This window comes from Canis lupus, chromosome 9 (genome assembly GCF_048164855.1).
Source record: "Canis lupus baileyi chromosome 9, mCanLup2.hap1, whole genome shotgun sequence".
In the NCBI taxonomy this organism is placed as follows: Eukaryota; Metazoa; Chordata; class Mammalia; order Carnivora; family Canidae; genus Canis; species Canis lupus.
The window spans coordinates 34,556,311-34,569,349 of NC_132846.1; the positions used below are offsets into that span (position 1 = coordinate 34,556,311).

At 42.1% G+C, this 13,039-nt stretch overlaps 1 protein-coding gene across 1 annotated transcript in view; it reads right to left on the bottom strand.

The window, feature by feature from the left end:
• Positions 1 to 4,473: 4,473 nt before the first annotated feature.
• Positions 4,474 to 13,039, bottom strand: part of SLC35F4 (solute carrier family 35 member F4) — a 226,612-nt gene continuing 218,046 nt past the window's right edge. Inside the window, exons 6-8 of the mRNA XM_072838718.1 lie at positions 11,085 to 11,277; positions 7,463 to 7,552; positions 4,474 to 4,919 (exon numbers count right to left, since the gene is read on the bottom strand). Coding sequence (XP_072694819.1) covers positions 4,678 to 4,919; positions 7,463 to 7,552; positions 11,085 to 11,277 — 525 coding nt within the window. The 3' untranslated portion in view covers positions 4,474 to 4,677. The remainder of the gene's footprint in view (positions 4,920 to 7,462; positions 7,553 to 11,084; positions 11,278 to 13,039) is intronic.

Below are 13,039 nucleotides of genomic sequence, written 5' to 3' on the forward strand. Positions count from 1 at the left end.
TTGAAGTGATTTTAATTTCAGAGCCCAAGTCACCAGTCTGTCTTTTTGTCAGGCAATTAGTTCCGCTAGCTGGGCAAGAATGCTGTGATACGAGGGGCTGAGGGGAATCGGGCAAGTGGGAGCGGTATACCCTTTCTTTTTGCTTCCTCGGTGTGTTCCTCATGCCAGGCTTCTTTTGTCTCTCTGGTTTATTTGAGGTAAAATTCCCTGTTGAGCACCAGGCTATGTGACTTTGCTGGGCATCATCTTGTGAATAAGTGCTCTGGATAAGAACCCAGAAGGAAGTAAACAGAGGAAACCCTAACAGGAGCTATTACATCTGGGCTGTCTGGCAGTGTGTTAGGCTCTTCAACATGTGATTCTATTTCATGTGCTCGATAACCTCGAATGACCGGTACCAATACCTTCATTTTATTCATGATGAAATCAAGGGGCAGAGGGAAGTTGGTAATTAACCAGAGCCACACATCTAAGAAGTGCAGAGTCACTGCTGCAACATGAGTGCTTTTAATCCCTGGACTGTGCTGCCGATTCAGCCATCCACAGAGGCCATTGCCTTGTGAACTTTGGGGAGGAACCATGTTTGGGTAAAGAGGCAAGATGACAGTAACCTCAACAGGGCACTTCTACTTCTGGGGGCAGGGACCTTGTTAGTATCCTCCACGCCCAAGTGAACCTGCTTCATCCTCGTCACACTGGAGGCACACTCATATTTGTTCAGTGATTCAAATACTTTATCTGATTTTTTAGAAAGATTTTATTTATTTATTCATGAGAGATACAGAGAAAGAGAGGCAGAGACATAGGCAGAGGGAGAAGCAGACTCTGCTGGGAACCTGCTGTGGAACTCCATCCCAGGACCCCAGGATCATGCCCCGGGCCTAAGGCAGACACTCAACTGAGCCACTCAGGCTCCCCTCCTATCTGATTTTCACAGTGAGAGGTAGCAAGGGAAGGTAGTATTATCTTTATTTATGATTACTTCACCTGAATTTAAAGGAATATCTCATATTCCCAAAGCAATTCAAATAAATTTCTGAGTCATTGTAATTGTCACGTTGACAGCCTACCTAGAGAGGTTGAAGGTCCCAGAAGCAGGGACCACCTCCTATACATTTTGTATCCCTTTCTCCATAGTGCAGAGTACATTGCTATGGTCATAGAAAGTTCTGTTGGACGATGCTGCTCTAGAGGCAGGCAGAGGCTAGTTGGTGATGACCTAACATAATACCCTACTTCAGAGCCAGAGGTAGAACTTAATAATTTTTGAATGAGTAAATGAATGAACACCATAATGGAACTGTTTTCCTAATATAGACTAAGCTAATTACGGTGATCAGTCATAGGTTGAATTAGAGCTTTCCAGGATAGCTGACTCCATTTTTCAAAATGAATCATCAAAAAGAGCAAAACAACTCATTTCTTAAGATGTCAAAATGCAATTTTAAATGTCATGCTAAGTAATGGCAAGATGCTGGAGTGGCCTAGTCAGTGATTACTGCTATTTAACAGTAATTTAAAAACAAGGCAAGAGCAAAGTTTATACCAATATGGCATCTAAATAGTCAAAACCAACCCTAGGTAGATAATGAATTAATTCGTATTTATTAATAATGTATTTCACTTATTTTGTACCATTTTTCACGAAGTTTAAAGTGAGTCATGGTTATTATTTTAGCTAATATCATGTCATCCATCTACACCAGACGACTGGCATTGCCTTTTCAAAAAATGACAGAGAAATGAAAAAAGAAATAAAATTTGTATTTACCATGATGCCCGGTGGGCATGATATCTTGAGTCCCCTTTTCTTGCCCTGTGATTGTTTCCCCCATATTTTTGGGGACACTTGAATAAAAAAAGAATAGTAGAACAGATGCCTGAAAGACTTAGTTTATTGCACGAAACTTCCCAGGAAGTACAGCTTTTCTTAAATTGTTCTATGCCTTAACCAGCCTCTTAGAGGAGAAGTGCCTTTTAGCAATTCAGCAAATTGGTATTTTGTGGAAACACACCAAAGGCTGTGGCCCATTTAACCTTGTATGTTCCTTCCTTTAACCAATCTCATCTATACAAAAGCCAGTCCTTAACTAAGATTGATCTAATACAGTTTGAGGGAGGCGCATTATCTCCAGGGTAAAGCAACCCATTTATTTACTTATAGAATGTCTGCAAGTGCCAGATATGTGCCAGGAACACAATGGTGAATGGCACACAGTTCCTGTTCTCAAGGGGCTCCTGATCTCCTGGGAACTCAGGCAAGTAGATTGGTAATTACCACAGATGGTGACCAGAGCTATAATGGGGTAAGCAGAGGCTTCTTAGGAAGCCATATTGTTCAACTTGGGGCATAAGAAAAGGCTTTCTGAGAAAAGTAGGAATAAATCATGTCATGAAGCCTAGGTAATGGTTAGTCTGGAGATGAGAGAGGCAAGAGAGTGCAAGAAAGAGAGCACGTCTCTAGTGAAGAACCACAGGAAGTTATAGTATCATGAAAGCACAGATTCTAGGGGCCACAGTGGGTGGAATGGTGGAATGAGGCTCTGGAGCTGTGGTGTCCAATATGGTAGCCAATAGCCACACGTGGCTATTTAAATTTAATTTTAAGTTAATTAAAAGTAAATAAAAATAGAAATGCAGACCCTCAATTTCACTAGCCCTACTTAAAGAGCTCAATAGGCACTTGTGGCTATTGTGTTGCATAGTGCAGCTATACAATATCTTCCTCATCACACAAGTTCCATCCAATGGTGCTTCTCTAGAGGCAGGCAACAGCCAGCCAGCAGTGAGCTTTGAATGACATGCCAAGGTACTTGGACCTTATTCTGAGGGCAATAAGATGCCACTGAAGTCTTTTATACAGGAGAATAGAATGATGACTCTCTAGGGCATGAGAGGAATCAGAGGCAAGACCAAGAGTCAGAGAGGCCAGTGCAGAGAGCCTTTCATTCATTAGAGAAAGAGATGATGAAGCCCTAGAACAAGGTAGCATAGTAGAGAAGTGTATGGATTCCAGAATTAAGAGATAATCAAGATTTACAGTTTGAATGTGGAGGGTGAGGAAGGCAGAAGTGAAAGTTGATCCCTGTTTGGCAGCCAGTGAATGATGGCACCATTAGGGTAGACAGGGAACAAGGGAGAGGAAGGAATAGATCTGGAGAAGAGAAATGATAAATTCAAATTTGCTCTTGAATTTGAAGTCAACGGTGAAGCATCCAAGTAAGCTTGCAGAAGGCATTTGGATAGTCAGATCTGAAGCTTGAGGGATCTCTTGGCTGGAGATAAAGATTTTTAAGCCATCACCACATGGATGACATTTGAAGCAATGGGAGTAGATGAAATCCCGGAGGGAGAGAGTGTGGAATGAGATGCTAAGAAGGCCAAGGACTGAAGGCTGATGGGATGAGACCAGCCGTGGAAGAGGAGCGCAGAGAAGCGGTCAGAGGCAGGAAGAGAACCAGGAAATTGTATGGGAGCCAGGTAAAGAGGATATTTTGGGAAAGAGGAGTGGTCATCATGTCAAATGCTGTAGAGATGTCTTCTCCGTAACTCCAGTGCCATTTATTTTTTTAAAATATTTTATTTATTTATTCATGAGAGACACACACACACAGAGAGAGAGAGAGAGAGAGAGGGAGAGAGATAGGCAGAGACAACAGGCAGAGGGAGAAGCAGGCTCCATGCAGGGAGCCTGATGTGGTCTCGATCCCAGGTCTCCAGGATCAGGCCCTGGGCTGCAGGCGGCGCTAAACCGCTGAGCCACCCGGGCTGCCCTCCAGTGCCATTTTTAAATGTCTAACTTATATTAGAGATATTTGTAAATGCTATTATGCTCTGCACTACTCTAAGCACATTGGAAGCATAAATGGAGTCTTCTATATCATCACGCCTTTGTTTTTCCTCGTGTAAGTCTTGCGTATAGAAGATGCTCTTTTTGGGACACCTGAGTGGCTCAGTGGTTGGGCGCCTGCCTTTGGCTCAGAGCATGATCCCAGATTCCTGGGTTTGAGTCCCACATTGGGCTCCTTGCGTGGAGCCTGCTTCTCCCTCTGTCTGTGTCTCTGCCCCTCTCTCTCTCTCTCTGTTGTCTCTCATGAATAAATTAATTTAAAAAAAAGAAGATGCTCTTTTGATAGCTGTTTAATTACTTTCCAGCCTCCAAACTTAAGGCTCTTAAAGTATATATAAGTTCAAGGCTCTTGGACTTAAATATATATAAATATATATATGTGTATCCTTTTCGTGTATTTTTTTCTTCCACAACTTTCTCTAATTGAATGAAAACATCTCAGCTCCCGGTGAGGGTCAGGTCATGATAAACCCATAATTAGTAGAACCTCATGTTTTCAGGAAATTTTGTAAATTTGTGTGTGTGTGTGTGTGTGTGTGTGTGAGAGAGAGAGAGAGAGAGAGAGAGAAAGAGATAGAGAGAGAGAATTCCCTCTAAAACATAAGAAATAGAACAAAGATGAATACGTTTTAATAAAAAAATTTATTATGATTATTTACACCAGTTCCTTGATAAGCATATAAATGTAAACTTTTATCATTGGCATTATTTCACATATGACTTATCCAAATTCAGAGTTAATACTGTCATTTGAGCGTACAGGTAGTGAGAAAATTTTATTATATTCACAGAATATACATACACGTGCATTCAAAATGTGTCCCTTGTTAAGCCAGTGGTATGGACACGGTCCCATTGGCCCTGCTTCTGCTCCGTAGGTGTACACTGGAATCAGTGATGTCCTCTACATGCTCCTCACTCTTTTTTTCCTTTAGGCTATTGATGAATCTCAGGGTAATTTCATCCCATTCTTCAGGCAATAGCATCAGCAGAAACCCAATGCAGATGATGATGGTAGCAGCCAGGCGGACCACGTTGAATATCACCTCCTGCTTCAGGAGATCCACAGCTAGGGAAGAAAAATCAAGTCTGTCACAGGCTATGACTGTTTCTAAGAGAAGCTTATATAAACTTATATAAGTTTATATATATTTAAGTCCAAAGCACTGGCCAAAGTCAGTGCTACTTCTAGAGATTTCTAAAGTCAAGGTTGTCTTTCCTCTTTCCATATCATATCGTTCCCTTTGTCTGCTTTCTGTGCCTTCTCTCTAAATCAGAAGTATCCTTTATATCCTTCAACTCTCATGTCATCTCATTTAATTACCTCTGCAGTTTCTTTTTTTTTCTTCTTAAGATTTTATTTCTTTATTCATGAGAGAGACATAGGCAGAGGGAGAAGCAGACTCCCTGCGGGGATTCAGATGCAGGACTCGATCCCAGGACCCTGAGATCACAACCTGAGCCAAGGCAACCACTGAGCCACCCAGGTGCCCCCTGCAGTTTTATTTCTTGAAACTTTTCCTCTGCATCCCCTCACACTTCTCCAGTTTCACTGGGCTGCTGATGAATTTTCAAATGAGCCAGGCCTGTTAATGCCTATGTCTTTGCACGTGCTGTTCTTTTTAAACATTTTCAATCAAGGTGACATTCCTATAAATTAAAATGAACTTGTTTCAAGTGAATTTAGTGCACTCACTAATTTTTTTGTACATTCACAATGTTGTATGACCACCACTTCCATCTCGTTCCAAAACATCTCCATCACTTAAAATAAAAACCTCTTACCCCTGGGACACCTGGGTGGCTCAGCAGTTGAGCGCCTGCCTTTGGCCCAGGGCTTGATCCTCCAAGTCCCAGGATTAAGTCCCACATAGGGCTCCCTGCATGGAGCCTATTTCTCTCTCTGCCTCTGTCTCGACCCCTCTCTGTGTCTCTCACAAATAAATAAATAAAATCTTAAAAACAAAACAAAACAAAACAAAAAAAAAAACCTCTTACCCCTTAAGCAGTTACTCTCCAGCATTCTCTACCCCAACTTCCCAATTCCTGATTGGGAATCTGCTGTTTGTTTCCATGAATCAACCTATTCTGGAGATTTCCTATAAATGGAATCATACCACATGTGACATTTTGGGTGTGGCTTCTTTCATTTAGCATGGCATTTTCGAGGTTCAACTGTGTGGTAGCATGAATCCATACTTCCTGACTTTTTATGGCTGAATGATAGCTCATTGTATCACAATTGTTTATCAATTCATCTGTTGATGGACATTTGGGTGTTTCCACTTCTGGGCCATTGTGAATAGTGCTACAGTGAATATTCACACACGAGTATGTTTTCAAGTCCCTGTTTTCAATTTTTTGGCATATGTATCTAGTAGTGAAATTGTTGGTCATGCATATGTTGTTCTTTTTACATGGAATGTCCATTCCATCTCATATCCACACCACCCAGCTAATCCCTTCATTAGTTCTCTCTTTTGGCTTCTTGCCGGTAGCCACCCTGGATGCCCTTCCTGGGTGCTCTCAGAGCATTCATTACATACCTCTATCAAAACAATTCTGTCTCTACATTTTAACTACTCAATTCCTTCTGTCTTCCTCTGTCTACTACACGATCCTGAGAGCAGAAACTGTGTGTCTTCTTCAGGACCTATTACCAGCATTAGCACAGTTTGTGGCGCATCCTAAGTGCTCAGAAATGATGCGTTGAATGAATGGATCCCTGGGTGAATGAACAAACTTCTTTGACAACTCTATTCCCCTTGGATATATCTTTTCTCTGGATATCTTATGATCCTAGGAGTCTGTCTCACACAATTTGGCATTTACTAATAAATTATACTGTGGAGTTATAAGTTATCTCATATATGTTGGTCTTGTTTTCCAAATTCAGTGAAAGTTTCTTATGGGAACCATAATCTCCTTTTTTCCCTGTTTATTCTACAGTTTTGCATACAATAAGTGTTCAATGAACACTTGCTGATTGTCCTGGGGCAAGAAAAGATGGGACTTGGAAAAATGGAATTTTACAGTTAGAAGGACTGTCCAGTCTGCCAAATCACTCCCTTTCATTACCTGTTCTATTGACAGGTTTCACTACAAAGATTATCCTGGAAAAATAGCTTCTCTTCTTGTCCCTGAAGTGAGTCAAATTGCTTTTTTCTGTATCTGTTCCAGAGGGCCATCTGCTCTGCCCCCAGGAGAAGCTTCTGCAGCTCCCCATGGATAGTCTGATGGGAGCCAACACCCTGCACATTTCCTACACTTTCATTAGTGACGTTTACTTGCAAGTCCTAGGCTGGGAGGCCTTTTGTTTCTGTAGGACTTCCTCTAAAAATACCACAAAATTAGGTTGTCAGGGAGATTACATGAAACCCAAATGATACATTTGGTATTTAATTCTAAAAGCACGACCGAGTAAAAACAGTGTTTATAGCTGCAAATTTTAAATCTGCTGCATAGCTATTCTGTTGTCTGCCACCTTCATGATATTTAAAAACATCTTCCCAGGCAAGGGACATAATTCACAATTGTTCGAAGACACAACTCACAGTGTAAAACGAACACAAGCAGGACACTGATGGCACACATGTCAAATCGTGCCAGTACCTGCATTTCCAGGAACGCTGAGCACTGTCCCGATGGAGATTAGGATTGGGTATGTCAGCACCACGCCGACATTCACCAGGATGTTGAAGGCTGTAAAATAAGGAGGATACAGAGGATGAAGGGGAATTGATATGCTGGGCTCCTTCCTTCTTAACATAATACAACCAGTGTTTTTCCTAAACGTGCCTTCTATACTCTCTGCACTCTCAATTAATTCTCTAATTTGGGAGCTGGATGCAGGAGTTTCTCCACGGAAGTAGTCTATTCTTTTTTCTCCTCTGCCACCTTGGCTGCTTGATCTCTTGCCAATTGGCTGGCAAAGGGCCTGTAGAGCAAATGCAAAGCAATGAAACAATCAATTCACTACGCTGCTTATTAGCACTACAAAGGTAGGTTGGGGCCAGCCAGAGAGGTTGAGAGCAGAGGGCTGGTTTAAGTTTGGGCTTTCTGCCTTAGCTACTTTGCTATATAATGCCACATTCCTGGGTCACTCAAAGGCTCTGGTGTCACTGCCTAAAGGAAGATCTATCTGAGAATGGCCTCTGCTGTTTTATTTCCTCTCTCTTGTGATGAGCATCAATGCAGGCAAACAAGAATGTGTTCAATGTCATGCACTGACCCCCACAGAGCTTTTCCATATCCTGATTTGTGCACAGATTACCCAAGGGCAGGTCCACAGAACCAAAGGAAGGTATAGCTAGATATCTTTAAATTAGTATCTTTGGATCTTTTGAATAAAATATAAGATAATCATCTACCCCCTACAAAAATGATCAAAAATATATGTTCTCAAAAGAAAAGCAATTATAAAAAAGAAAAGCAATTATAAAATACCTAGCATTATTTTATTTTATTTTTAAAATTGAAAAAAAAATTTTTAAAGTAGGCTCCACGCTGGGAATCTGGGTTATGATTGTTCCCAGCTAATTGGTTTCGGCCAGAAAATTATCTAGGACTTTTAATTAGGGTGTTTGGGTCTTATGAGATCAAAACCTGAGTTGAGATCGAGAGTCTGATGCTTAACCCACTGAGCCACCCAGTCACCCCTACATAGCATTATTTTAATGGATTTCAATCCAGTATTTGTTTAAGGGGTTAGAGAGATGAATATCAACAATTATGAATGGTTCTCAATTCAGAGAAATCTTTATGTTAAAGACTCAACCATGTTGCTTATAGTCGATAGAGCCAAAGATGGTTCTAGAGCCATCCCATTCAGGACAGTGTTTATTCTTCCATTGCTATCTATAATTCTTGCTTTAATTAAGCCCATTAACTTAGTTATCTGGAGTTACTTGTACTTGGTAGTTAGAGACAATGGGTTTGACTTTCATAAAACTTGGGATCCTGCATAATTATTATACAATAGTAGTGGCAATCAAGGCAAAGGACCTTCTTAAATTAATAACTACTCCTCCCTCATGGCAGGGCCACAATGGGACTAACTGTTCCAGTATCTCAACTCTCTCCTCAGACCTAGGGAGTCAAATATGGCACACTGTAACAAGTCAGGAATTTATGAAATTCTACACAGGCTCTGCTGAACTCCTGCTATTTTATTGGCCGAACTGGATTTTTCAGCAGATTGAAAGTGTTGGTATTTGGGTGAGAAGTGAGCCCTTCTCACTCAGCAAGAAACAGGTGGCTGCACCAAAATATGTTGTCTGTTTTTAATTAGCTCTTTCAGTAGAGCACTTACTCACTTTTCTGACAACCTAAGGGCAAGAATATGTAATTCAACATGTTATCTGTGGCAGGGGGCTCAGCCTAAGCTCAAGTGGGACTCAGGCATGTTAGGTGAACAGTCCAGGTCAACCTGCAAGAAGAAATGAGGCCAGGTGAGCCTGAGCAAATAAAAGCTGGAGTTACAGACAATGTGGGTGGGCCAGAAGACCACCTGCTGTTTTTCCAGCCCAGCTCTAGCCTGATCATATCTGGTTACTACAGAGAAGAGAGGGATGGAAGTAAAGACTTAAGAACAGAAGCAGTGAAGATTGTAACACCCTGGGATGTGTAACGTAGTCAGGAGAGAGGCTGTCTTGTCATTTTGTCACAGAGGAGCTTTGGCACCTTGAGGACTGCGGTGCACTGGGTATGGGTGGGGCAGAGCAGCTCTAGAACCAGGAGGCACTAAACCCAGTGGAGGATGGAGAGCCTACTGCTCGGTGAAGAACTAGCATCCCACTAGCCTGGGTGACACTCAGCCAGATTGGGACTTGTGTAGGACCATGTGTTAAGACATGCCAAGGGATATATGTTGGTGAAGGGCTACTTTGTAGCAAGCTGGGGATCGTGTGTACACAGCTGGTGCCAAGAGTCAGTGAAATTTGGGTTATGACTGCTTCCAGCTGGATTGTTTTTGGCCAGGAAATTATCTAGGCAATTTTAATTAGGATGTTTGGATCTTATGGAAATATTACTATTAATTTCCACTCAATTTAGCAAAGGTTATGAAAGGTCATAACTACATATTTTTGGACTTCAACAGTAGAAATCAAAGGGCCAACAATTAACGTTTGATCCTTCTCTTGTCTAAGACCTCCACTCAGGGGCCTGGGCCAAAGTAGAAAGAAGATGACTCAGTGCCTATGTGGGAATAAAAACCAGGCCATGTTTTTCTTCCAGGAACTGGAACTGCAATGCTGCTTCAGATTATGTCACTTTGATAAAGAAGGTCAGCTGAGGGTCGGTAGATGTCCTGCAGGTCAAGTGTGGTGGGTGAATGGAGACCAGGACAGAGGAGCAGAATGAAAAGTGCATTTGTTCTGAGTAAAGGGACACGGAGTCATTAGTTGTTGCTGTTGTTCACCTGCTTGGGGAGGGAAGAGCAGGCTTGTTATTTTTCAGGTTCCTTTTACATTGAGTGTAGCAAAACCTGTTGTTCAGGTGAAGCGGATGAAGCAGACCGCCTTGAGTTTGGGGAGTTTGAAGAGAGAACATTACAAAGACTCCAGGTGATTTTTTTCCTGGTCTTTGACTAGGCACAGCCTACTTAGCAGGGCAACCAAGTCTGGGTCTGACTTCTCTTGTTTTCTGAAGGCTTCCTATCTCAAATTTATTCTCCATACACAGTCAGAGTGGGCTGACAAAAATGAAGACGTGAGCCTGTCACCTCTGCTGAAAGATTTTTAAGTGAATTTTAAATTCAATCCCCTTAACAGGCTTCCAGGCCCTCCATGACCTGTTTCTTTCCAGAATGTCCTCTCCCCCCTTCCTCCTTACTCCTCCTACACGTAGTACTCCAGCCATTTTGATCCACTTTGAGTTACTTAAATGCACCATATCCCCTCTCCCTCTGCCTGATGCACTGTGCTATGCCTGGAACACAGTGATATCATTACAGTACATCATGAAGAATGGACAGGCTGCTTGACAAGTGGTGATCAGAATGGCTTGGGCCTCCACCTCACACCCTAACCCCTCGGAGATATACCAATTGAACAGCTCTGATCTAATCAAGAAATAGCCTGCAAAGAACCTTCTAACCATTAATCAACCTTAGGTAACTTTGGGAAATGGAGGACAAAGGTTCCCAAGGGAATAATCCCACTATCATCATTTGTCTATCCAAGGAAGGGTAGAATGACATAGGGAATGGAAGGCAAAACCCAGAGCCACTTACCCAGCCACAGCCCGGCCATCCCACAGAGATAGCCCCACGGCAGAGCCGCAAATGAGGACCAGTGCTCCACCTTGGTGAAATACAGGATGACTGGGGTGAAAGAGATGAAGATCAAATTGAAGAAACCCAACGTGGAGACAAAGTGTGCTGCTTCACCGAAGTTGGCACTTCCAAGAAACATCTTAAACAAAACCTAGATTGGGAAAGAAACTCCTTAGCCACACAGTTTGAGACTTTGCTAGAGTGGAAAGGCAAGTTCTACATAGTCATACAGTGAACTGACCAGTCCAGAGTTTATCCTCTATTTCTTTTTACCCCACCATCTCCATGGCACCAAGTGGGCCATTGAGATAAGGAATTAAAATGCTCTGTAGTCTTCAGATGAAAAAGCAAATGCCCTACAACGAGTTCCTTATGACATTGGAAACTGCTACAGGCACTTTGCACTGTGTTAAACACCACTATCGGGAATGAGCCTAGGGTTAATGATAAATAAGAGTGCAGACAAACCCAGGACAATCTAGGATTGAGATGCCATCAATTCTTCTCCTCAAGCATGGAATTCATTTTACCCGTATTCTGACAGATACCAAAAACTTAGAGACTGTCATTATGCTGTTGAGAGAAGTAATAATGATGCCTTGGATTTATAAGCACTTTTCTCTCTGAGCTTAAAATATTTTCACAATTACTGTGTTTATTCGCCAGATTAAAACAAGTTTTTCTTTCTGGATATAAATCTGTGTACAGAGGAAGACAGCCAGGAGATGTGAATGGCCAACATAAAGACACATTGGGCTGAGGAGGAGCCAGGTCTCTACTCCCTACTTCTTGGCTTTATAACCCTTCTGTTTCCCATATTAATCCTCAAACAATGTAGAATGGAGCAGATCTTTCTGACAGTGTACATTTGATTTTATGCATGTCTGTAAATGTTACTGCTCCCAGAATGAATCCATCTATATCATGGTCAGGAGAATTCTCTCTATAAGATAGCCATCCCTGTCACATAGCAACCAGGTATTGCTTTTAATTTTGACAGAACTTATTATTTTTTCTCTTGAGAGACTTAATCAAGAGAACTTGACCATGTGCTGTTCTTTGGTCACATCAGACACCTCAGTGAGTCTCAGCTGGGGGCCAGTTAGACACTAATGGCAATTGAGTGAAAACTTGTCACAGAATCAGTGGGCCAAGAAATGGCAATATGGAAATAGACTTGGTGTCCTCGGAGCCACAATGTTGGTGAATAATCAGAACAGGCATCCAGGAGGGAAGCAAAGGGCGCTTTCTGCTTTTCACAGAGAATTTTCTCATTGAAACACCAAGAGAGGTGAAAGTGGAACAGGGCCTTAGCTATATACTGAAAGCTAGCTCTGAGAAGTGGAGCTTTGGGGATAACCTTTTAGATCTGCTCTCTCAGTCCTCGCTTCTGAAGTCAGGGGCAATGACTGAATGGATTTTCCACTGATGACAGGCAGCTCCAGAGGAGAAAGAGTGGTTAAGTACATAGTGCAACCCCAGAGTATCCATCAGAGAGGGAAGGAGGCCCTGCATTTCACTAATAACAGGAGTTCCTGGGGCTCGAGGTTAATACACAGCAGTCAGCTGGCGAGTGACAGCTTGTTTGTTATTTTTAACACCTCATTGGAGTTAAAATAATGACTGTAGGTCGTTAAAGAACTTAAAGACAGGAGGGGTCTCAGCCTCTGCTGCAACTGGTTGATGTTCATTTGATGAAGAGGCATGGAGCATGGGCTTTGGAGGTGGCCAGTTGGAATTGAAATCTTTTTATCACTTCCTGGCAGTATGCCCTTGGGCAAGTTACTTAATCTTTTAAATCTGTTTCTTCATCTGGAAAATGGAGATAAGTGCCTGTGTCTCATAAAGTTGAGTTAACACAGGTGAAAATTTCGGGCAAGTGCCCAGCATGTAGCAAGTATTCAGTGAATGGT